The following is a 23,193-nucleotide window of genomic DNA, read 5'->3' as shown; positions in this document are numbered from 1 at the left end:
ATATATCATCGAGGCTGTCTTTTTCTTATTTTTTATCTATTGTCAATGATTTTATGGATATGCACTTACACTCATACAATTGTTAACCTTTATTGCATTCCCAATAAAAAATAAATAAAAATAACAAATGAAACGAGACTGCCTCGATGACGTATGCGGCCGACAAATGCGACCTCTGGAGGACGCAGCCTTCCAAACGAGACGCAGCCACTGTTTGTTCCTGTGGCTGTCAAATTCAACAGTGGCACAATAGCGCCCTCAACTGACAAACATTATGAATCATAGCATCAATGATCTGCTTCAAAAACAACACTACAAGAACAAGCAAAATGATTGACAGGTGAAAAGCATCAATGTCTGTGGTCTGGGTACACATTTTTGTTTGCTGTTTACAAAGTCTACAGCTTTCACAGAGACTGGTGAGATATCTCAGGACACTTATTTCATAGGAGTAGAAACATTTTTTTAATACTTTTCCATGAAAAAAATCGTTTACAATACCTTTAAATATTGATCAGTTTCTCACCTACACCTATCATATTGCTTCAGAAGACATGGATTTAACCACCAGAGTCATCTGGAGCTGTGACGTGCACAGAACGGGGGCAGCAGGGACGCGAGCCCCTTTCGTTCACAAATCTGAAGGTGCCCTTTTGGTTGTCCAGAAAAAGGGGAGAAATTTTAATAATTAAATTAAAATAGTTCAATAAAACAAAATTAAAATCTTGTCATAATCTCACAATAACAGTAATAATTTGTTATTATGAGATTTCTTTTTAAATCGCGGGCATTTTAAAGAAAATTAAGTGGAAGTGCCTTTAAGAGCGCTACAGCAGATCCAGGGCGGATTCCAATCACAAGTGATCCTCCCTATGCCCTATACTCACTCTGAAGTGCAGAGCCCTTGAAGTGGATACTCTGATGAAAACATGGCATTACTGTATGAATGTACCCTTCGCTAACAGTCTTGTGGAAGGGCCCTCCGAGAAAAGATTCATTTTCTCACTTTCATTTTGAACGAGCATTCGAGTGGTGTCCCCTCCTGCAGCAGTGCCCTTCAAGGAAGCAGTAAATGCAGTTTGGGATTCGTCCCGGAACATCGAAGTGCCGTTACTTCAGACGTTACTTCCACTCCATGTATTGTGCTGTAAGTTCATCAAAAGAAAAATACTCGATTACTACCGCATTTCCGACATTGCGTACCACTAGTGTAGACAGATTTATTAATTATAATAAGAGTAGTCGCGTCACTTTCAGTGATATAAATTCAATTCAATTCTCAAAAGAGAATATTGACATAAACTGAAGGAGCTGTCTAGTTCAGCTGTCTAGTTCAAAAATTCCTCCATGTGCAGCAATGACAGCTTTGCAGGTCCTTGGCATTCTAGGTGTCAGTTTGTCCAGGTACTCAGGTGACATTTCACCCCACACTTCCTGTAGCACTTGCCATAGATGTGGCTGTCTTGTCGGGCACTTCTCATGCACCTTACAGTCTAGCTGATCCCACAAAAGCTTATTGGGGTTAAGATCCATAACATTCTTTTCCAGTTATCTGTTGTCCGATATCTGTGTTGCTTTGCCCACTCTAACCTTTTCTTTCTGTTTTTCTGTTTCAAAAGTGGCTTTTTCTTTGCAATTCTTCCCATAAGGCCTGCACCCCTGAGACTTCTCTTTACTGTTGTACATGAAACTGGTGTTGAGCGCGTAGAATTCAATGAAGCTGTCAGCTGAGGTCATGTGAGTCGTCTATTTCTCAAACTAGAGACTCTGATGTACATATCCTCTTGTTTAGTTGTACATCTGGCCTTCCACATCTCTTTCTGTCCTTGTTAGAGCCAGTTGTCCTTTGTCTTTGAAGACTGTAGTGTACACCTTTGTATGAAATCTTCAGTTTTTTTTGGCAATTTCAAGGATTGTATAGCATTCATTCCTCAAAACAATGATTAACTGATGAGTTTCTAGAGAAAGCTGTTTCTTTTTTGCCATTTCTGACTGAATATTGACCTTAAGACATGCCAGTCTATTGCATATTGTGGCAACTCAAAAACAAACACAAAGACAATGTTAAGCTTCATTTAACAAACCAAATAGCTTTCAACTGTGTTTGATATAATGGCAAGTGATTTTCTAGTACCAAATTAGCAATTTAGCATGAATACTCAAGGATAAGGTGTTGGAGTGATGGCTGCTGGAAATGGGGCCTGTCTAGATTTGATCAAAAATGACTTTTTTCAAATAGTGATGGTGCTGTTTTTTACATCAGTAATGTCCTGACTATACTTTGTGATCAGTTGAATGCTACTTTGGTGAATTAAAGTACCAATTTCCTTCCGAAACAGCAAAATCTGTACATTATTCCAAACTTTTGGACACCAATGTGTGTGTGTGTATATATATATATATATATATATATATATATGTGTGTGTGTGTGTGTGTGTACAAGAAAATGGTTAAATACTCAAAAAGCAAAGAAATGAGTTAAGTATTTATAATTATTACTCATTCAAAAATAATAATAAAAAAATTAAATAATCATCCTTCCTTTTTTATCCTTCCGCCCCTGTCCCTGCTAAGGTCTGTGCACATCACTGGTCTGGAGTAATTTTATGTTGCCCTTATGTGGACTTTGGAGCTTCAAATTTTTTCCACCCATTCAATTACAGAGTTGAAATATTCTTCAAAAAAAATAAAAATAAATAAATAACAAAATCTTCGTTTGTGTTCAGCAGATGAAAGAAACTCATACACATCTGGGATGTCATGAGGGTGAGTAAATAATGAGAGAATGTTCATTTTTGGGTGAACTATCCCTTTAAGGCAGGTGAATGATTATTTTTTTTATATCTCATCAAGACCCTTCTCATAATAGGCCTATCAGTAAGCAATCAATTTCGCATGAATAATGTTTTGCTAAATAAGATATATAATTAACAGAACAATTAATTCATTTTAAGAACACCTACGGACTGTATAAACTATAAAAATGTTGCTATCAGTAAGACAAATATAAAACATAATTGTTGTTCAATACAATAAGTTTCAATAAACTATAATGTGCGGCTGCATTTTTTCGAATGGCGATCACCGCTCAGGCGTTCGGTGTGCGCCACTGTTTGGATCTCCATGCGGATGTGACATTTCAGAGAGGAGCGCGACCGCCATTTTGAGTTTTACCTCAACTGAACATCATAAACCACGGGTGCGGGTGAGAGAGCCTCTGGCCGTGACCGGGCAAAAATACCTTTTCGCCTTTGAGTAGACGTTTGGGATGCAGCTTCGGGGTGCAATTAAGCGTTAGGTGTTCAGGTTAGTTTTGCGTGTGATAACGGCGAGGCAAATCGCGCGCATCTTTGTGACTTTAAACTTCTAAATGAGTGCTATTTCACACTGGAGTCTGGTTTGAATGGATAGGCTTTTTCTCCGCTCCCCCCCAGAAGAGGGACAATCGGAGGAGCACACGGACTGGATACACTGCAGGGGAAGTTATATTTAAAAATAAGTCTCTTGGAGACGCATGAGTCGCAGTGTTTCTCGTTTTATCACTTTTGCTAGCTTCAGCTATCTAGCAGTAGCTAGCAACAAACAGAGTATCTGTTTCCCTGGTTGCAGGTTGTTGTGAGTTGAATTTGGCCTGCACTTCCACTGGGGGGGGAAGCCGGGGTGGATTTCACTGGGCCTTCTCGAATCAGAAGCCCGAGGCCACCGACTATCATTAACGTTAGCATCCCTTCATCCAGGCGTCGAGATTGGGCGAATAGCGAGCAAATACGTCCGCGTTTCTCTGCCTGCTCCCCCACCGGCCTCCCTCCATCCATCCCCGGCGCTGACAGCAGACAAGGCCGAGGTCGTATTAGTACAGGCCCAGTCGCAAAGGCTCGACCTGTTTGCTCCACCTCCGACTCCCCACCAGCCACCCCGGCCCACACTCCCCGAGGCACCGCCGTCAGACCGGCCCGAGGGAGGCAAAGAGCCCAGACACCATCCCGACCTAACAGCCGCCAACATGAACCACCATCACACCCAGCAGCAGCAGAAAGCCGGCGAGCAGCAGCTCAGCGAGCCCGAGGACATGGAGATGGAGGGTATGCTAAGGCCTCTTGCCAAATGAAACTCGCGTTATTTTTCCAACCGTTTGAAAACGCATGATATCATCACAGCAGATGTTATGATTGGTATCTTTAGCTGGCTAGGTGTTTATTAGCAGGCCACTTTGTCGCATGTTTTGACCCCAATAGCTTGTTAGCCAGCAGCTAACTGTTACCTCGCTGCATGAGGAGTTAAACCAGTCAGCAAAAAGTCCGCTCTTTCATCATCATATTTTATTTACTCTCTGATAGGAGTCGCATTACACTGAGATGTTGTTATTCAAGAACCTGTTGCGGCGTATGTGTAAATGATTATGTTTGTGTGACAGCGACTTCATTTTGTTGTTTTAGCGGTCTAACCAGCTGCTGCGTGCATTAACGTGGCGCAGCCCATCTTTAAGCTTCTCTGTCCACCGAACTGTGTCAGGGTTTCATCTGATTATGTAAGGAGCCCCTCGGCTACACCTGTAGATCATGTGGGCGACTTTTGAAGAGCATCAACGGGTAAATGCTCTCAGATGAAGAAGCCGTTTGAAGCAGGCTAGTAATTTAAATGGACGGAACGTTATTCCGCTAATGCGGAATGGATGAATGTAAGTAAACAAAACGTGTCCTTAGTGGTACAAAATTGTGACAGCAGGTAGCAGTAATCGCTAATGGGTTGATCGTGCTGATTTTAAACGTACATTTGCGTACTGGGATGAATTAGCAAGAGGTTTGGCCTGAGTATTAAACCGGGCCAATAATCGACGTTGACCCATCAATTAAAATTAAGGCATAATCTTTTACGCATTAAATGCACACAGTCTGTTGGTGCATTTTAGTGTGATTTATCATAGCGAATCGTTTTATACGTTTCAGAAAACAGGTTGCTTCCTCATTGAATAGGGTTCACCCCAGTCAGCAAATCCCCATGTAAGAGCCAATAAAGTCAAATGATCGGCTTCAGAGCATGTTTGCTAAAAACCGTCCTATTTTGACTTTTAACATGTACGCTACTTGTGTCCCTGAACTATATACGAAACGCAAAACAATTGTGTTGCTGCTGTTATTATTGGTTTTGGATTTGATCCGCATTGGAAGTTGTGCAGCTCGACCAGGGGGGAGTGGATGGCAGTTTTATTCCAAGATGGTGGACTGTATTTTGCACAGATCTGTTTCTGCGAGGCCTGCTTGCGCATGTGTTTGTTTATATCAGGAAGAAAGCGCGGCCCGCTGCACGTGATGGCTCACCAAAGGATCCGCGATACATGTAATTTATTTGCTCTGTGTCACGGTTTCATCCGATAGGTTTGGTTGACACGGTTTGCAAGAGATTTTTTTGTAAATGGAAAAGTTAGCAGCTAACTGTGTGGAGGGGGAGGGGGTAGACGAGCGGATCAACTCAGAAATGAATCGGTAATGGAGTATCCATACGTATTGACACCTGCGCCGTTATTAGTATGGAGCGAGTACGTGTGCTGTTAGCTTCAAATATAGATCTGATGTGTTTGGCAGACGGTGCAACTCGTAATGAGTGCGCACCAAGGCCAGCGCCTGAGGATCCGCCGACTGCGTGCGGGGATTTTCTGATTCATAGTATAACGAGTCATGCTGTGGTACCGCTCGCCATTTTTAATGATTACGGCTTTCTTTTCTGTTTTTGGCTCGTACCCTGCCGCGGTCGCGGCGATTTTGACTCGCATCGTTTCAGATGTTTGATATTTGAGCTGCATTTCGTCCAAGTTCTGCAGTACACGTGTGGGGGCGTTTCTGATGCTGCTGTGTCCAGAGGCCTGCACCGAGACCTCACGAGATACATGCATATCCGCACACACCGTTACAGTTTACTGTCCTGAGAATGCACTAATAAAAAGTAAAGTACCACGTTTCTATTAAGCATGCAGGTTGGCCTGTTTTGACTACGTTGGTGCAAGCATTCGATTATTAAAAATATGCTTTCAACATCTTAAATGGATAAAAGGGCAAAACCTGCTTTGTCACTGAGGCATGTTTTTGATGATCATCTTGCTTCAGTATATACGATCATACTTGAAACAAAAAAGCAATTGCAGTGTTTAGATCTGGGCATTCTAAATTAGTGTTATTTTTGTGTTAAAAGCATGGTTAAGGTGCTTGTGGATGCATGTTTTTACCTGTTGCACAGTGAATTTGAGCATACTGTGCAGCCGTCAAATCACAGCACACTAACATGAGTTTACCAGATGTTGTAGGTAGTAGAGCTTTGTTCCCCCCTCTTAACCAAGTTATGGTTTTAATTATAGCTGTACAGTTGACAGGAATTTCTTATTGTTTTTTCAGCTGGGGACCCAGATGAACCTCCAAGAATTCCCCAGAATCCAGTCATCAATGGGAGTGTGGCCATGGCAGATGGACACAACAACACGGAGGAGGACATGGAGGATGGTATGGAAAATTACGCACTAAATGAAACATGGCATTAGCATGTTAACACATGATTTTTAAAAGGGGTCATGACATGAGGAATCAAATTTTCACTGATAGTTTGACGTATAACAGGTCATTGAACTATAAAAACTTAATGTAAGTTTCAGAACTCGAAACCTGCTCCTCACTGCAAAAAGAGAATTTGTTGAAACCAAGCTGCCAAAATGACTCTACATTGTGATATCACACGGTGGTGGACATTTGCATCTGACCACCTCCACAACACATCAAAGCCTACTTTGCCTAATCACTTCCATAGCCTGTCTAGTAGTGTTTAGCAGTGAGATGGCAAGGAGAAAGCAGGTCAGTCAAGAGTGGAGAGCCAACCATATCAGTGGGTGTTCACTGTCAAGTCTTAAAGCAGAAGCAGCACCAATACAGAGCATTTCTGACAGGGGTGGAAAATGATAATGTTTTACAAATGTTACTTTTTTGTTTTTAGCACACACAAAAAAAACTAATATAAATGAACCTCAAGGAACATATTAAAATAAAAAAGGCATGTCAACAATTTGAAGTGAGGGATTCGAGAAGTAATATGATTAAATGTATGGAAGAACATTTATGGAAACATGTTGTTTGTTACAACATATCCTAACAGACACAAGCTGGCGCTCTGAAGCCACCTTCCACTTTGTGGTGGAGCGCTTCAGCAGGCTGAGTGAGTCTGTGCTCAGCCCACCCTGTTTCGTGAGAAATCTGCCCTGGAAGATTATGGTGATGCCCCGCTTTTACCCAGATAGACCTCACCAGAAGAGTGTTGGCTTCTTCCTTCAGTGCAATGCGGAGTCTGACTCTACGTAAGTAATGACTGCCTTTTATAGTTTTGCATTATTGTCTTCTGAATAAAATGGCACAACAGGTTTACAGTCAGTACATTTACATGCACAGTTATAATCGAGCTACAGTGGGGTTTTGATTCAGAATTGCTCAATTTAGATTGCTGTTCAGAAACTAGATTGAAAGCCAAAGAAAAGACAGCTGATAACCCATTAATCTCAGGTTTAATAAACCGTATATATAGTTAAGATAGGTTTGCATTCTCTTTTGTTTCAAATGTTCACACCCCTTTCATCATTTATACAAATTTAAGAGATAAAATATTTTAGTACTGCTCTTAAAATCTACATTACAGATAATTACATAAAGTATAGTGTGTTGTCTTCATGAGCATCAATGAATGTTTGCACCTTGTGTAATAATTGTGTACAAGTTCCTCAGTTGTCCTAAGTGTCAAAAGCTTGATCTCATATATGTGTGTATATATATAATTTAAATTGTTTTAAAATATTGCCTTAGTCTTTCTTTACTGTTACTGGATGGCCCAGACACAGAGACTACAAAAATTGAATTAAATCCCTGGGTTTGTTGTTGCATGCGGTGCAGCGTGCTGGTCATCAGAACAGGTGAAAAGCGGCGCGAGACACACTGGTGCGCATTATAAAGATGTATTCATTAACTCGCAAGATACTATCTGACGAAACTGCATATGAACGCACACTACCCAACTGTTGCCAATGGTGACTAGATTTTAAATTGTTGTCCCAATCAATTATTTTTGGTCGCATTTGCGACCATTTTAGTCGCAGTCTGGAGCCCTGCGATTTTGTCCCAGAAATAATTGCGATAAACGATAATATTGTAATTTTAAGACCATTTTATGCCGCTGATATATTGATAATATAATAGCATAATAATGCAAGTACACCCTTTCTAAGAGCAATGAACTTGTAATTCTTAATATTCAGACATTGGAATTGCATTGTAAAAAAAAAAATAAAGTCGGGAAGGCCCCTCTCCACCTCCAACTGCAGTTTTTGTTCCCAGCTTGGAAAACTGGATGGGATGGTTATGTTTTAGATGAACTTTTAGGTTAGTTGTATTGCCACTTTTCACTGCCACTGTTTTTAAACAAAGTCGACATACTGGCTTGTTCACGTTAATAGGCTCTCCTCTCTCATTCGTCTTAAAGCTAAAATGTTTCCACACCGGAGCTGTGGAATGCGGCTTTGAAACCAAGTCTATTTGGACTTATTCTTCCAAACTTTCTGGCTGGAATGGCATGTCCATAGATCATATAAGTCGATAACATAATTATCATGACAGGCCTAGTCTCGTGTGACCTGAATTTCGAAGTATGCGCACAACGCCGTGGCCAATTGTGGTTTGATTAATGTGTATACATGCTGGACAAGCCTTGCTACAGTCCCATTATCTAGGTATGTTAGTCCGACCTTGCAGAAATCGGACTGGTGCTGTATCAGTCAGATTAAAGCATTTATATGACATTTTAAAAAGGTAAATTACTGCTTTCGTCGGCCTGAAATGGACCTTTTGAAGTGCATGTAAAGTTACTGACTGAACATAGAGGATATGGTGTCTTTTATAGGGCTGGGTATTGGTACAGATTTCCCGATTCGATTCCGATTCACAAGCTCTCGATTCGATTTCAATTCATATGGGTTTATTTCAGTTATTATGTCCCTTTTGCTTACTAATAAAATAAATTATATCCCAGCTAATGCTGTTAATTATACAGGGGACCTTTTAACTAGGTACATTAGGAAAATATAAATTGTACTAATTTTATTTTTCATCATTTGTCACATTTTGTCTTTTTAAAAATGAACAAATAAATGTATTCAATCAATAAAGAAGATATTATATATCATATATTATTTTTGTTACATATTTATTGTTATATTGCATAATTTGTACTATTTACAATTATATACATTGATTTGTTTAACACATGCTAAAACCGTTTCTGTCTCTAACAAAAAACGTCTTTTCTTGAAACGGCGCCTTTAAATGACTGCATGTTAACTAGAGAGGACTCGAATGGCTTTACCTCATCTGTGCGATGCATGATTAGAATTTGTAGTTGTTTTTGATCAACATCTGACTGTAAAGAACAGAAAGGGTATTAAAATAGACAGTATTCAATGACAAATGGGTTGCGTGGATCTTGTCTTTGACACACATTACACAGAACAACTGTTACACTCAACACGCTGTGAAAGGATCTGGCTGCTGAATTCTTCACGAATAAACTACATAATTACTGGTGAGTGTAATGTAAACATTTACCAGTCAGTTGCCAGATATATTCACTTTAGTTTCATAGCATGAAATTTGCTTGCAAATGCGAGTGATTTCCTCTCATTGTAGTAGAGGGTTGCGCGTTGAGTGAAATATTGATCTTGGTATTTAAGAATCGATATTGAAATCATTAAAAAAGATTATGATTAATCGAAAAACAATATTTTTACCCACCCCTAGTCTTTTATTGCTCTGAAGCAGGTGAGTTTTGTATGGGTGGCCTTGGGTTAGTTCATCTAAAAACCTTAATGGCATTCCAAACCTAAATGACTTTCTTCCATGGAACACGAGGAGAAATTCTGAAGAATGGGTCATTTTTCTTCTTCCTCCATACAATGAAAGTGAATAGGGACTGAGGCTTAGATTTCCTGTCATTCTACCTAACATCTTTTGTGTTCCACTGAAAAGAAAGTCATATGGGTTTGGTAGTTCACACAGGTGAGTAAATGATGACAGAATTTTCATTTTTGGGAGAACTATCCCTTCAGTGGTTCTTGTCTCTGTGCTATGAATTAATTTTTTGTCCTTTGCCATATGAAAGATTTCATAAATTTTCTTTTGGGAATATTTTGCCATCACCCTTAGCAACAACACCTCGATGCTTGTTGAATGTCTTTTTCTTTAATCTTAGAAGTAGAACTAATTTAAATGGAACTGATGATTCCTCATTTGTAGGTCCTGGTCATGTCATGCTCAAGCCATGCTCAAAATCATCAACTACAAAGACGATGAGAAATCCTTTAGTCGCCGCATTAGTCACCTTTTCTTCCACAAGGAAAATGACTGGGGCTTTTCCAACTTCATGTCATGGAGTGTAAGTTGACACATTTTCTGTGGTGTTATCACAGGTGACCAGAGCTAATTAGCTGTAGTTAAGATGATATCTTGGTTTGATTTCAGGATGTGACTGATCCAGAGCGTGGCTTTGTCGAGGATGATAAGGTCACTTTTGAGGTCTACGTTCAAGCCGATGCACCTCACGGTGTGGCGTAAGTCATCCCTTATGTGACATATTCAGTGTTGATGAGCTTTTGTTTTAAATAGGACAAAGCTGATCTCCATTTTGCATGTGTTCTCAGTTGGGATTCAAAGAAACACACTGGCTATGTGGGCTTGAAGAATCAAGGAGCCACTTGTTACATGAACAGCTTACTGCAGACACTCTTCTTCACAAACCAGCTTCGGCGGGTAAGACATCTGCCTTTTATGTTTTTTGCAGTGAATCCTACTGATTGCAGTGTGTACCACATAAGTAGAATTGCTTTTTTCTGATGTCCCCAGTGCTGTACATCTGCCAGAGAACTTGCTTTGTTTTCTTTGTAGGCGGTTTATATGATGCCCACCGAGGGAGATGATTCCTCAAAAAGTGTTCCCCTTGCCCTGCAGAGGGTTTTCTACGAGCTCCAGCACAGCGATAAGCCCGTTGGGACGAAGAAACTGACTAAGTCTTTTGGGTAGGGCTTGTTTTGAATGTTCAGTTTACAAGCACTATGAATCAGACACTGACACATGACATGTCTGTTGACATTTTGAAGAGCTGATGGGAATTGAGATGTTTCATCTCTTTACTTATAGCTTGTCCTTTAATATTTTTTACTCTGAGAAGTTGGTGTTCTTGTTCATTCACTTGGATAATGTGACATTTCTGAATAAAACAGTATATTTAATTAGAAGGAATGTAGGGCAGGACTTGATTTTATCCATCAGGAATTGATTGAATGTCAGGCATTAAGCTTACCACAATTTACAGTGTTACTGGTTATACTCCGTGCAAGAGATTGTTTCGGTGCAAAATTTTATGTCTGGTCAAAGCAGGAAACAATATAAATGAAACTTTCTTAATAACAACAATTACTTTATCAATATATTAATGGGTAGAATAGCCTTAAATAATGTATAGTTGCATAATGAAGAGTTTGCGACTCATGAATGAACGCATTGAAAGCCAGGTATTCTTTACCGACATATCAAAATTACACGGGCTGCATAGCATGCGCACTGACAGAAGACGTCACGTTTAATCTCAGAGGGAGCTAGGTCTACCACAGTAGTCCCTAATAACAGTAAGCTGACACAATAGCTGCTTTCCTACACACCGTCCCGGCACTTTTCCCTTAATAACATTTGTAGATAAGAACGATTAAGAGGAACGGCAAACCCGAAGAGACTTGTCCCTCTTGCAATTGCACGTGCAAAAGTAACCACCTTAGTGACATCATCTAGTGTCGACCGTTTTCTTCTTCCGTTGTTTGCATGTGCAATACAATAGCTGCAGCAACAACAACACCGACAGAGGATGCTGGGATCGGAGCTACACATTTTATTTTTTTGTATTTAATTTTTAGGGCTGTTTTACAATAATTGTGGGAGAATCTGCAAATGTAGGCAGCTGCCTTGGAGTCTAATCAGTTAATGGCTTAAATGATAGCTTTTTTGAATGAATGAAACTTTTAAAGTAACTGGTATCAGAACAGTATGAAAAGCACCATATTTGCATTCTTCATTATACAGCCTCAGAAGGCAGCATTTTCCAATTGTCACACATGGCCAACAATACCGACGGTGGACACCAGGATCAGAGCTACACTTTAGGACTTTTTCACAGCTGGTGTCTTCAAGTTACTGTTTAAACTGGGCATGCGAGCTGTGCATGCTGCGTCCTGAAGCCGGAGTGAGAGGAGAGACGAGGCGCGCAGTCTGTTTTAACCACGCAGCACATGCTGAACTCATGTTGAAAATGCACTTTAAACCTATTTGTCAACACAATCTTTTATAATAAAGGCTTTTATGACTCACTCATTGACTTAAAGACATCTTGATGCAAGTTAACCACGCAGTAAGAGGCACGCAACACTTTCCTCATGTAAATTAGACTTCATGACTGGGAAGTTTATAATTGATTTAATATACCTACTCTCGATAAACATCTTATTATTTATGTCTGTAATCTCAGGGGGAAAAACAATATAGTAATCCAGAAATCACTTATTTTCTGTTTAGTCACAGTACAGATGCGTTAAACTCAGTGTCTCCCGTTAAAGTCACGGAGCAGCTCTTCTCACCACTCACAAACACATGTGAAGCAAGCGATACTCTTTGGATACTTTGTTGGTTTTATTTTATTTCTGTTAAGGGAATTGGAAAATTAGCGCAGTCCTCTACATAGCAGGCTAGTAGTTACAAGTTTGTTTACTCATGGTACCGGTGTGAAAATTATGACATCATGGCAAGAGTAGTGGGGATAACATACCAGAATGGAGCCGGACTGAATGCGAGTATACTCACTCAAACAGTGCATAAATAGCTATTTGGCGATTAAAGCTGAAGAAAGTCATTTCTGCAACACTAGCGTCACCAAATGGAATTGCAAAAATAATCACTGTTTTCAAATGGTTTCCAGAAAACTTTCCTATCTTCAGTTGTTTGTGCAAACAGATTAACCCATAATAGAGTACATTTTCATGTCCACTTTGAAGTACCATTTGTATCTTGTTTTGAAAAATGTTGTGGCTGTTTCTTAGGTGGGAGACTCTTGACAGTTTCATGCAGCATGATGTACAGGAACTGTGCAGAGTGGTGAGTTCCCTGACCTCAATGGATCCATATGATTACTTAATTTTTGAACTTTGAGCATTTGAGGGATTAGTCATGTCTTATCAGATGAATGAGACTTGGGTCCAACAGTAGTGCTCTTTCGCAATTTTCAGCTTTTGGATAACGTGGAGAACAAGATGAAAGGAACTTGCGTGGAGGGCACGATCCCAAAACTCTTCCGAGGAAAGATGGTGGTAAGTCAGCTGGACTGTGATTTCTGTCTATCTCTGAATCGTTGATTGAGCCTTACCACACTTGGATGTTCTCTGTTTCCAGTCCTACATCCAGTGTAAGCATGTGGATTATCGGTCAGAAAGAATAGAGGATTACTACGACATCCAGCTCAGCATAAAAGGAAAGAAAAACAGTAAGTGTGGCCTTCACTTTGTCGAGAGATTCTTTTCCTTGCTGTCCTCCATTAATTTTTAGGAAATGTCCACTCATTCTAAACGCATGAATTTTCACGAATCTTGTTACAGAGTTAAAGGGATAGTTCACCCACAAAAGAAAATTCTCATTATTCACTCAACCTCATGATATCCCTGGTGTGTATGAAGAAAATGTAAGTGTATGAAGTAGGTCCTTAAAATGCAAGCGGATGGTGATCCGATTTTTGTAGCTCAAAAAATTACAGACTGTCTGCATAAACGTCATCATTACGACTCAGCAGTTAAATTAATGGCTTCTAATGCTGAGTTTACACTACATGATTTTAGGCTAGATTTTCACTCATTGACAGTTTTGTGGAGATCGCCAACAAAAGCCCAAAATCATAGGCAAATCAGAGCTCGCTCCCGTGAGCTACAAACGCAATGAATGAATGATCAAAGACGCGATTTGAAAGAAGCGCCGATGTGTCGCCGATGTCAGCAAGATATCTAGCATGTTAAATATCTGGACCTGTCTGCGATTTCAAATCGCGCAATGTGAAATGTGTTTTGACTGAATACAATTGCAGTGTTGACCTACAGCCAATGAGATTGCAAGAAACGGGGCACGGGAAAAACAAACTCCAGCAGGCAGTTACTGGCGTTCACTGCAACATTTCTTATTTACCTCAAAGTGTCTCTGCAGAACAGACAATCCTTGCTGCCCACGTCTTCCCAACTATTCCCTCCTCCATAGTCATCGTCTTTTTTGACTTTTTGCTGTAAATCAGCGTACAAAGTGTATCGCAAGATTCTTGCAGTCCGCCATTTTCAAAATCCCGCCCGGACAAGCACGAGAACGCCTACTCACGCGTGATCTTGTGTAAGTTTCTGTACTCTGTTGTGAAACGTAATTTGGAGTCCAGGCAGAGTCGTCGGGGATTCGTCAATAGTGAAATTTTTTGTAATGTGTTCACCCCTGTTGCCGATTCCTTGTGTAATTTGAAAACCCTACGACTTCCATGACAAGACAGACAGTTGTGTAATATGAACGGTACCACAAGCTGACGTCTTTGAAAGTCGTGTAGTGTGTAGGAGGCATAAAGCGATACGATCGCTTTTGGTGTGAAAACGGATCGTTATTTAAGTACTTTTTAACTCTAAATCATTGCTTCCGTTAAGCTGCAGGAGAGGGCAGAGTTCAGGCGGTCTCTCATGTGACGTAATCCGTTGCCATGATACAGAGGTAATCTCATGTTTTCCACTCATTTGAGACATCCAGGATAAGTACACAAATTTACAAAAAGTACAAAAAATTTACATTGTGAGTAAAGAAACGGATAATAACAGATCTAAACCAAAACCAACCTAGCTACTGTACAGCGTTCCTCCTCCTCACTTGTAAACAGCGCTGCTCTACCAGCTGTGATGCACATGCGTCAGTTCTTGCATGGTTCAAATACTAATGCAATTACGTTGCATGCTTACCGCTGCTGAACGGAAACATGAATAAATATTTATCTTTTTCACACCAAAATCGATCGTGTTGCTTTAGAAGACATTCATTAAACAGCTGGAGTCGTATGGGTGACGTTTATGCTGACTGTCTCTGGTTTATGGAGCTTAAAAATTTTTATCACCATCCACTTACATTTAAAGGACCTACTAAGCTAAGATATTTTTCAAATTTTCTTCAAATGTGTTCTGTTGAAAAGTCATACACACCTGGGATATCATGAGGGTGAATAAATAATGAGAGACATTTTGGGTAAACTATTACTCTAAAGGAATGTTTAGCCGAGTGGATCAAATATACAAAACAGAGAAAAATATTAGTTTTGGTTGATATAAATAGGGCAATGTTTTGTAACAGAGGTGTGAGTGTGGTACTAATGCACGTTTTCCTGTTCTGCAGTCTTTGAGTCATTCAAAGATTATGTTGCTGTGGAACAGTTGGATGGGGATAATAAATACGATGCAGGGGAGCATGGTCTACAGGTAAGAATTTCACATACTTCAACACCTGGTCACACAAATGCACACACCTCTTCTCCAGACTTACTGGGCTCTGTTCATTTGTCTTCTAGGAAGCAGAGAAGGGTGTGAAGTTCCTGACCTTCCCTCCTATACTGCACCTACAGCTCATGAGGTTCATGTACGACCCTCAGACTGACCAAAATATCAAGATAAACGACAGGTAAGAGCATTTTACTTCCAAACAAATTAGTATACTTTTTAAGATGCGAAGTGGGTTTTCCAGTTTCCTCATCTGGTAGAATGTGGTGCTAGTTTGTGAGTTCGAATCCAGGGCGTTCTGAGTGACTCCAGCCAGGTCTCCTAAGCAACCAAATTGGCCCGGTTGCTAGGGAAGGTAGAGTCACATGGGGTAACCTCCTTGTGGTTGCTTATATATAAAATATGTGTGTGGTTCTCGCTTTTGGTGGGGCGCGTGGTGAGTTGTGCGTGGATGCCGCAGAGAATAGCGTGGGCCTCCACATGCGCCATGTCTCCGTGGTAACATGCTCAACAAGCCACGTGATAAGATGCACGGATTGACTGTCTCAGACACGGAGGCAACTGAGATTCGTCCTCCGCCACCCGGATTGAGGCGAGTCACTACGCCACCATGAGGACTTGGAGGGCATTGGGAATTAGGCATTCCAAATTGGGGAGAAAAGGGGAGAAAATCAACTAAATAAATAAATGTATTCCTTGAAAACCCTGTTGTTTTGGATAAATGCATCTACCAAATGATTAAATGCAATGTCAATAATGCAAAATTCGGTGTGTTAAAGGTATAAATTCTGTCATACTCTGCCTCGTTGTTCCAAACCTGAATGCCTTTTGTCTTCCGTGAAACATGAAAGATGTTAAGCAGAATGACAGCCTCAGTCACCGTGCACTTTCATTGCATGATCCGGGGATTATTATCCCAGTTGATTTGAAATGGGCGCATGCAGGACAGGTCATAGCTGAGGAAAGGGTGCAAACCACTGCTGTCATTATTTGCTATAGTTTTATATAGGTATCAGTAAAGCGGAACTTGAAAGTTCTCAAGAGAATTTGAAAGTTAGTTCTCGGTGGAGGGTGTATGCTTGGTATGGACGATGCATATCCACATAGCAGAAAAAGCCTTGCAGTTATATTTCTAAATAATGTTAATTGAAATGGAAAACGAGAAAGGTAATAAAGCTATTGTTCTAATAGGTTAATGCTTATTGGTCTAACTGTGCATTTACTGACTGAACACTTTGCTACACTTACTGACTGTACTGTATCGTTTTATTTCTGTATTTATTAATTTGAAATTTTTACTTTTTTAAAATAGTGTTATTTTTATTCTTGTTCTTAACTGGTTTTAAAATTAATTAATTTTATATATCTTGAATTTTCTATAATTTTTATTTAAAGCACTTTGAGTTGCCATTGTGTATGAAATGTGCTATATAAATAAACTTGCCTTGCATGGAAGAAATGGTGCAATCAAAGTGAATGGTGATTGAGACTAATGTACTGCCAGAATGTTCTTTTTTTGGGTGAACTATACCTTTAATGCATGTGCTGATCAGTGTTTTTTGTTGATTGTTCTGAGATTTGAAATGTGCCATTTGTGAGTGTCTGACAGAATGAGTGACATACTATACTTAAACCATTTCCATAATGTATGGATGAATTAAACATCATGAATTATGGGGTGGTCTGGATAAATGTGCGTCCTGCAGAGAGGGAGATTATGCTCTTAAAATATCCTTCTGCGAGTGACTCATCTAAATGATGTACTTGTTGATGGAGTACTAACTTGGATGGGGACTTGAGGGTGCACTTTAAGGGACAGAGTCTCTCTCCTTTCTTTCTCTCTCTCATATAATCTCTGCTTTCACTCTCTTTATGAAGCTAAAGAAATGGAGCCTGATGCTTGATGTTTTGCCTTATAGGTTTGAATTCCCAGAGCAGTTACCTCTGGATGAGTTTCTGCAGAAGCCAGACGTGAAAGACCCGGCCAACTACATTCTCCACGCCGTGTTGGTGCACAGCGGAGACAACCACGGGGGCCACTACGTCGTCTACCTTAATCCAAAAGGAGACGGCAAAGTGAGTGTCACCGCACCAATAGTGAGAACCTTTCATTTCAGGGGTCCCTAATATTTGTTTTGTCTAATGGGTTGGCTCTATGGGTGGTTTCTTGTTGCATGAGATGTTTTGTGAATTTCAGGGGGAGAAATTAACCACTAGTAAGGCAAAACGCAGTAACTAAACATTTTGTCCCAATTGAGTTATGACTGAAATCTGTACTCTTCAGACAAGCTAATACGTTTTAGTTTGAAAGTGTATTAATTGCGCTGTTTATGTCTCTCATCCACACTAAAACGGCGTTAACCTTCTCCGAACATGGGGTGTTTTAAAACGCACTTCATTAGCGCATACTTTGGAAAACTATGACATTAGGAAGCTGAAAACAAGAGTTTTCCAAACAAAAAATGGATAGTGTGTATGTGGCTTTAGACTATGATCAGTGACAGACAGGTTGCTAAGGTTCATGTACATTTGGCTGGATAGTCAAAAGAATTTTAAGCCGTTTTTCTCAGTTTGTGTTGGCTTAGTTACTGCGTCTAGCCTTTTTAAGTCTGCGAAGTATTGCACTATATTGCGTGTTTATCTGTTTTATTTGCTTTTTAGTTTAGTGGCAAGTTCTGTTTTAACTAGTTTGTTTTAGTTTGTCATTTCGTGTGACTGATCTCCTGTGGAGTGTTTTATGAAATGCAGTGTATATTTTTTTGTATACTTGAAAAAAAACAAAAAAAAAACATATTAAATGTTTGCTTGTTTTTCGTATATCAGTGGTGTAAATTCGACGATGACGTTGTTTCGCGGTGCACTAAAGAAGAGGCCATCGAACACAATTACGGTGGTCATGATGACGACTTGTCAGTGCGTCACTGTACCAATGCATACATGTTGGTGTACATCAGAGAATCCAAGCTCAGTGAGTTACTTCCATATATTTTTATTGCAACTGCCATGAGGTTAATTTGCGGTAGCGTTAGCATTTTACCATGTAGTAATTTCATTCTAGCTGGGACTGCACAAGTGGCTGGCATGTAAGAGGAGCATGTGAAATGTGCAACAGATACCTGTATCAGCTGATACCTTTAGCAACGTGCTACATCAATCTATCAGCCCTTCTAACTCAAAACCACACTATTCACTGTTGTGGGTTTTGTGACCTGTACTTGTTTTCATATGTGCTGTTCTCGTGGCCAGGTGAGGTCCTGCAGCCGGTCACAGACTTGGACATCCCTCAGCAGCTGGTGGAGCGGTTGCAGGAGGAGAAGAGGGTGGAGGCGCAGAAAAGAAAGGAGAGGCAGGAAGCTCACCTTTACATGCAAGTTCAGGTATGGAGCTGCTTCATGTCTCCCTGCTCACCCAATCACACTCAGGCATGCAAAAGACACATACAATTGCTCAGTCATGCCTATGAGTCCACTCCATGGAAGAATCTCTTTGGTCCATTTTTTTTCTGCTAGATAAAATGGGTAATTTCAGGTCTTGTTTGCTGAACCCACATTAAGTTTAGAGTTGGGCGCTGTTGACACGGAAAGCATTTATGCGCCCTTCTGCGCTTTTTAATATATATATATATATATATATATATATATATATATATATATATATATATATATATATTTTTTTTTTTTTTAAATGTAAACATGGGCTAAAAATATATTTTTGACCTTTGTGCCACATCTCACTGTTTTTTTTCCTGTGTCTTGCGCATGGAGTGCTGCATAATTTTAGATGCTGTGTCAAGTTAAAAAGAAACCTGTTTTAAGACACCAGCCCCTTAAATTGCATGTATTATTCTTGTACTTCTATTTCTCAAATGATTCAATGTCTTTGTCTTCATGTAGATGGTGACAGAAGACCAGTTCTGTGGACACCAGGGCAATGACATGTATGATGAGGAGAAAGTAAAATACACAGTGTTCAAAGTTCTGAAAAGTTCCACTCTGGCTGAATTTGTTCAGAACCTCTCACAGACTATGGTAAGATTTCCTTAAGATTACATCTCTCTCCCTCTGATCCCCTGCATGCTGTAATTTCTTCATAATCCACTTCAGTTTTCTATGGCATACTTTGGTTTGTGTATTTATAGATTTTACAACTTAATTCTGTGTTTAACCCTATCAAGATTTCTGTTGATATACCTGTAAAGTATTTGTTCAAATATCCACAAGTAGACATTGAGATTTGTTGTATTTTGTTTTTTTCTGTAGTGTCTTAAGATGTTTTTTTTTATTTTTTTTTCCTGCAGGGATTCCCACAGGACCAGATGAGACTGTGGCCAATGCAGGCCAGAAGCAACGGCACTAAACGGCCAGCCATGTTGGATTATGAAGCCGATTGCAACAAGTCTGTAAGTCTGCGTGCTGATTCTATAACAGTTCATACTGTAGAGTCATTCTTGTTTTGAATATTGATCTGCACATCAGGATTAAGCTGTTCATCTCAATGTCCAATGCAGATGATCGACTTGAGCGATAACGAGAACCCATGGACAATATTTCTGGAAACAGTAGATCCAGAAATGGCCGCCAGCGGCGCAACGTTACCCAAGTTCGACAAAGACCGTGAGTTTCAACATCTGTGTCTAAGACACTGGCATTAAGATGCGTCCTGCGTGATCCAATCACATGTGGTCAGGTGAGACACATCGCCGTTTACCCCTGGTCACTTAAATGCGTCTCCTGTGTCCACTTGTGATCTGATTTGGAGGAGAAGGACTCTTTCATGACGACATCAATCACTATGTCAGCCTGTTCCTGCATGATAATAAACCGCAACAAAGTCAGAAAAGACAAAGAAAGCGCTAAATAAAATATATGGCGCGCTATTTCTCCCTGATGCAGTTGAAATTTAATGCAAGCACAAAATCAACATTTCGAGCAGAATTGGTTCATTTTAGTGTATTACTTGTATTAATCTGAGCTGCAGATGTTTGTGCTTCTCATAAGTGTCCCATGTTGATATCAGAGACACTGAAGAAAATCAGTGAAGTTCTCGGGTTTGTGTTTATATCCGCTTTTTTAAATTTTCCGATAGTACAGTTATTTCCTTTTAAACCACTCGTTACCGGCAAAGTTTAAACTCTTGTTTTTGTGCAGCGGTTGATTGACAGGTGACGGGTGGTGCTTCGCCGCTGCCGGGATGCATACAGGACGGATTGGCATTTACACCTCAAATGTGATGCAGTCACATGCGTTTTTGACCACATTTGTATGTAGTTTTTGTGGTCCGATCACAATGTTTTAGACCTGTATTTAGCACTGACCACGTGATCAGATCACCAAAAATGCATCTTAATACCTGGTGGAAACAGGGTCTAACCATCTGAGGCTGTAGATTTGTTAAATCTAGTTTGATAATCTTACTTGCTGGGAAGAGAGTGACTAATGAATACAAAAAGTTGTCTCTGGTTCTGATAGTGTCCATATCATGTTTGTTCTGGCTTTCAGATGATGTTATGTTGTTCTTGAAGATGTATGATCCAAAAACCAGAAGCTTAAATTATTGTGGACATATCTACACACCTATATCCTGTAAAATACGTAAGTAATCGGAGCAGTGTATAGGATTGTTCTCATTAAGATTTATTTTCAAAGATCTAATTGAGCAGAAGTCAATCCTTCTTTAAGCTTACTCTTCATAATCCTCTCAAACTCACCCAAACAGGAGACTTGCTGCCCGTTATGTGTGAAAGAGCAGGGTTTCAGCAGGGAACTAGCCTTATCCTCTATGAGGTAAGACATTTCAGTGTATTCCTAATAAGAACATGGACAACATGGGGGTTTTTTTCTCTCATGAAAGGTGAAGTGTGTAATGTTTTCAATGTTAAAATTATTTTTTCCCAGCTTAATTTGGATAAACAACTATAAGTAAGCCATTCATGGAGCTGCAGTGTTTATACTTTTTCAGAGAAATCAACCATTTATCAAAAACATTTATCAAATATCGCTGTTAGTTTGAACAGCCCGACCAGCCCAACACAGCCACATTGGCTCAACCAATGATGAGAGTTTGGTGCTATAAGTGCTGCAGAATTTACACACTTCACATTTAATTTTAGTTGCAAAGTGATATGTAGCAAATATTTGGTTCAACTGATCAGGAAAAGCTAAATATACTAACTAATATGCCCATTTCAAATGAGAGAGAGACAATGCATAAAAAAATTAGAGAAATAAGGAATCAGCCCAAATAGGAGCCTAAAGCTAACTTTGTGTTCTGTACTACAGGAAGTTAAACCGAATTTAACAGAGAGAATACAAGACTATGATGTCTCCCTGGACAAAGCTCTGGATGAGCTGATGGATGGAGACATAATTGTTTTTCAGAAGTAAGTATTCACCATCTTATATCTGCAGTCATTTTCCCAGGTTAACAGCTATAAAATTGATTGTTCTTTTGTTGTGCCTATGTCAGGGACGATCCTGAAAATGACACCAGTGAGCTGCCGACTGCAAAAGACTACTTTAGAGACTTGTACCACCGTGTGGATGTCATCTTCTGTGACAAGACCATCCACAACGACCCAGGCTTTGTTGTGACGCTGTCAAACCGAATGAACTACTTCCAGGTTGGTTTTTGAGATGAGAATATGCCAGTCTTTGTAACATAGTCCCTCTAAGCTGAACCTCTGGGAAATACAGTCAGCATATTTCTTGTATTTGCAGGTGGCAAAGACTGTTGCACAAAGGTTAAACACTGACCCCATGCTCCTACAGTTCTTCAAGTCACAGGGGTAGGTCTTCTGATCTTCACACAGTTCCCACAGTCATAGACAACCTGATAACATTAGGGTATCTTAAAAAAACTGTGATTTCCAGGCTGTGTAGCCAGAGTAAAACTTGCCTGTAGGCCAGAATGATAACATCAGTCTGTCTGTTGAGGATCTCTTTGGAGACATTTGTATACTACTAAAGGGATAGTTCACCCAAAAATGAAAGTTCTCATTAACTTACCCTGATGCCATCCCAGATGTGTATGTCTTTCTTCAGCAGAACACAAATTAAGATTTTTAGAAAAATTGAAGCTCAGAGAGCTTCAATTTGATACCTTTAGGAGGTTCCTATACTGGAAGTAAACTGGTGCCATCAGGCTGCTGGTTATTTGACGGTCCAAAATGTATATTTAGGCAGCATAATCTTTATGCTTTTTTTATACTTTTATGCTGCCTAAATATGCCTTTTGGATCATCAAACAGCCAGCAGCCTGATGGCACCCATTTACTTACATTATAATGACCTACAGAGCCTTTCTAAAAATCTTAATTTGTGTTTTGCTGAAGAAAGACAGTCATACACATCTGGGATGGCATCAGGGTAAGTGACTGAGAGAATTTTCATTTTTGGGTGAACTATTTCTTTAAGTGGAATAATTTAAATCTATGTATCGGTACAAGACAAATTGAAATCTGCCCCAGTAATCTCTATAAAATAATGACAAGAAGGGTCACGGAAAAGTCATAGATATTCATTGATTAAAAAAAATCTGTCTTCGGTTAAATGTGAGTCCTTTTCACCTCCTGTGTTTGCAT

The 23,193-nt window shown here is 39.8% G+C and overlaps 1 protein-coding gene across 7 annotated transcripts in view; it reads left to right on the top strand.

Annotated features, from left to right (window-relative positions):
• The first annotated feature begins 3,171 nt into the window (after window positions 1–3,171).
• usp7 (ubiquitin specific peptidase 7 (herpes virus-associated)) overlaps window positions 3,172–23,193 on the top strand; it is a 33,346-nt gene continuing 13,324 nt past the window's right edge. The window contains exons 1-23 of one of the 7 annotated variants that reach the window (XM_051713829.1): window positions 3,172–3,307; window positions 6,388–6,492; window positions 7,136–7,334; window positions 10,312–10,450; window positions 10,537–10,625; window positions 10,716–10,824; window positions 10,960–11,090; window positions 13,158–13,212; window positions 13,344–13,424; window positions 13,507–13,597; window positions 15,514–15,596; window positions 15,686–15,795; window positions 17,534–17,711; window positions 18,438–18,582; window positions 18,861–18,991; window positions 19,508–19,642; window positions 19,912–20,013; window positions 20,122–20,227; window positions 21,113–21,205; window positions 21,330–21,397; window positions 21,893–21,993; window positions 22,080–22,233; window positions 22,331–22,398. In XM_051713829.1, the coding sequence (XP_051569789.1) occupies window positions 6,450–6,492; window positions 7,136–7,334; window positions 10,312–10,450; window positions 10,537–10,625; window positions 10,716–10,824; window positions 10,960–11,090; window positions 13,158–13,212; window positions 13,344–13,424; window positions 13,507–13,597; window positions 15,514–15,596; window positions 15,686–15,795; window positions 17,534–17,711; window positions 18,438–18,582; window positions 18,861–18,991; window positions 19,508–19,642; window positions 19,912–20,013; window positions 20,122–20,227; window positions 21,113–21,205; window positions 21,330–21,397; window positions 21,893–21,993; window positions 22,080–22,233; window positions 22,331–22,398 (2,411 nt within the window). In that variant the 5' untranslated portion in view covers window positions 3,172–3,307; window positions 6,388–6,449. Of the gene's footprint in view, window positions 3,308–3,631; window positions 4,084–4,436; window positions 4,680–5,317; window positions 5,339–6,387; window positions 6,493–7,135; window positions 7,335–10,311; window positions 10,451–10,536; window positions 10,626–10,715; window positions 10,825–10,959; window positions 11,091–13,157; window positions 13,213–13,343; window positions 13,425–13,506; window positions 13,598–15,513; window positions 15,597–15,685; window positions 15,796–17,533; window positions 17,712–18,437; window positions 18,583–18,860; window positions 18,992–19,507; window positions 19,643–19,911; window positions 20,014–20,121; window positions 20,228–21,112; window positions 21,206–21,329; window positions 21,398–21,892; window positions 21,994–22,079; window positions 22,234–22,330; window positions 22,399–23,193 lie in introns of those variants that run through there. The other 6 variants (XM_051713831.1, XM_051713827.1, XM_051713828.1 and 3 more) reach the window with 6 other exon arrangements.

Source organism: Myxocyprinus asiaticus, chromosome 13 (assembly GCF_019703515.2).
Source record: "Myxocyprinus asiaticus isolate MX2 ecotype Aquarium Trade chromosome 13, UBuf_Myxa_2, whole genome shotgun sequence".
Lineage (NCBI taxonomy): Eukaryota > Metazoa > Chordata > Actinopteri > Cypriniformes > Catostomidae > Myxocyprinus > Myxocyprinus asiaticus.
Note: the sequence above shows the minus strand (reverse complement) of the source record. Positions and strands in the feature narration are given on the sequence as shown.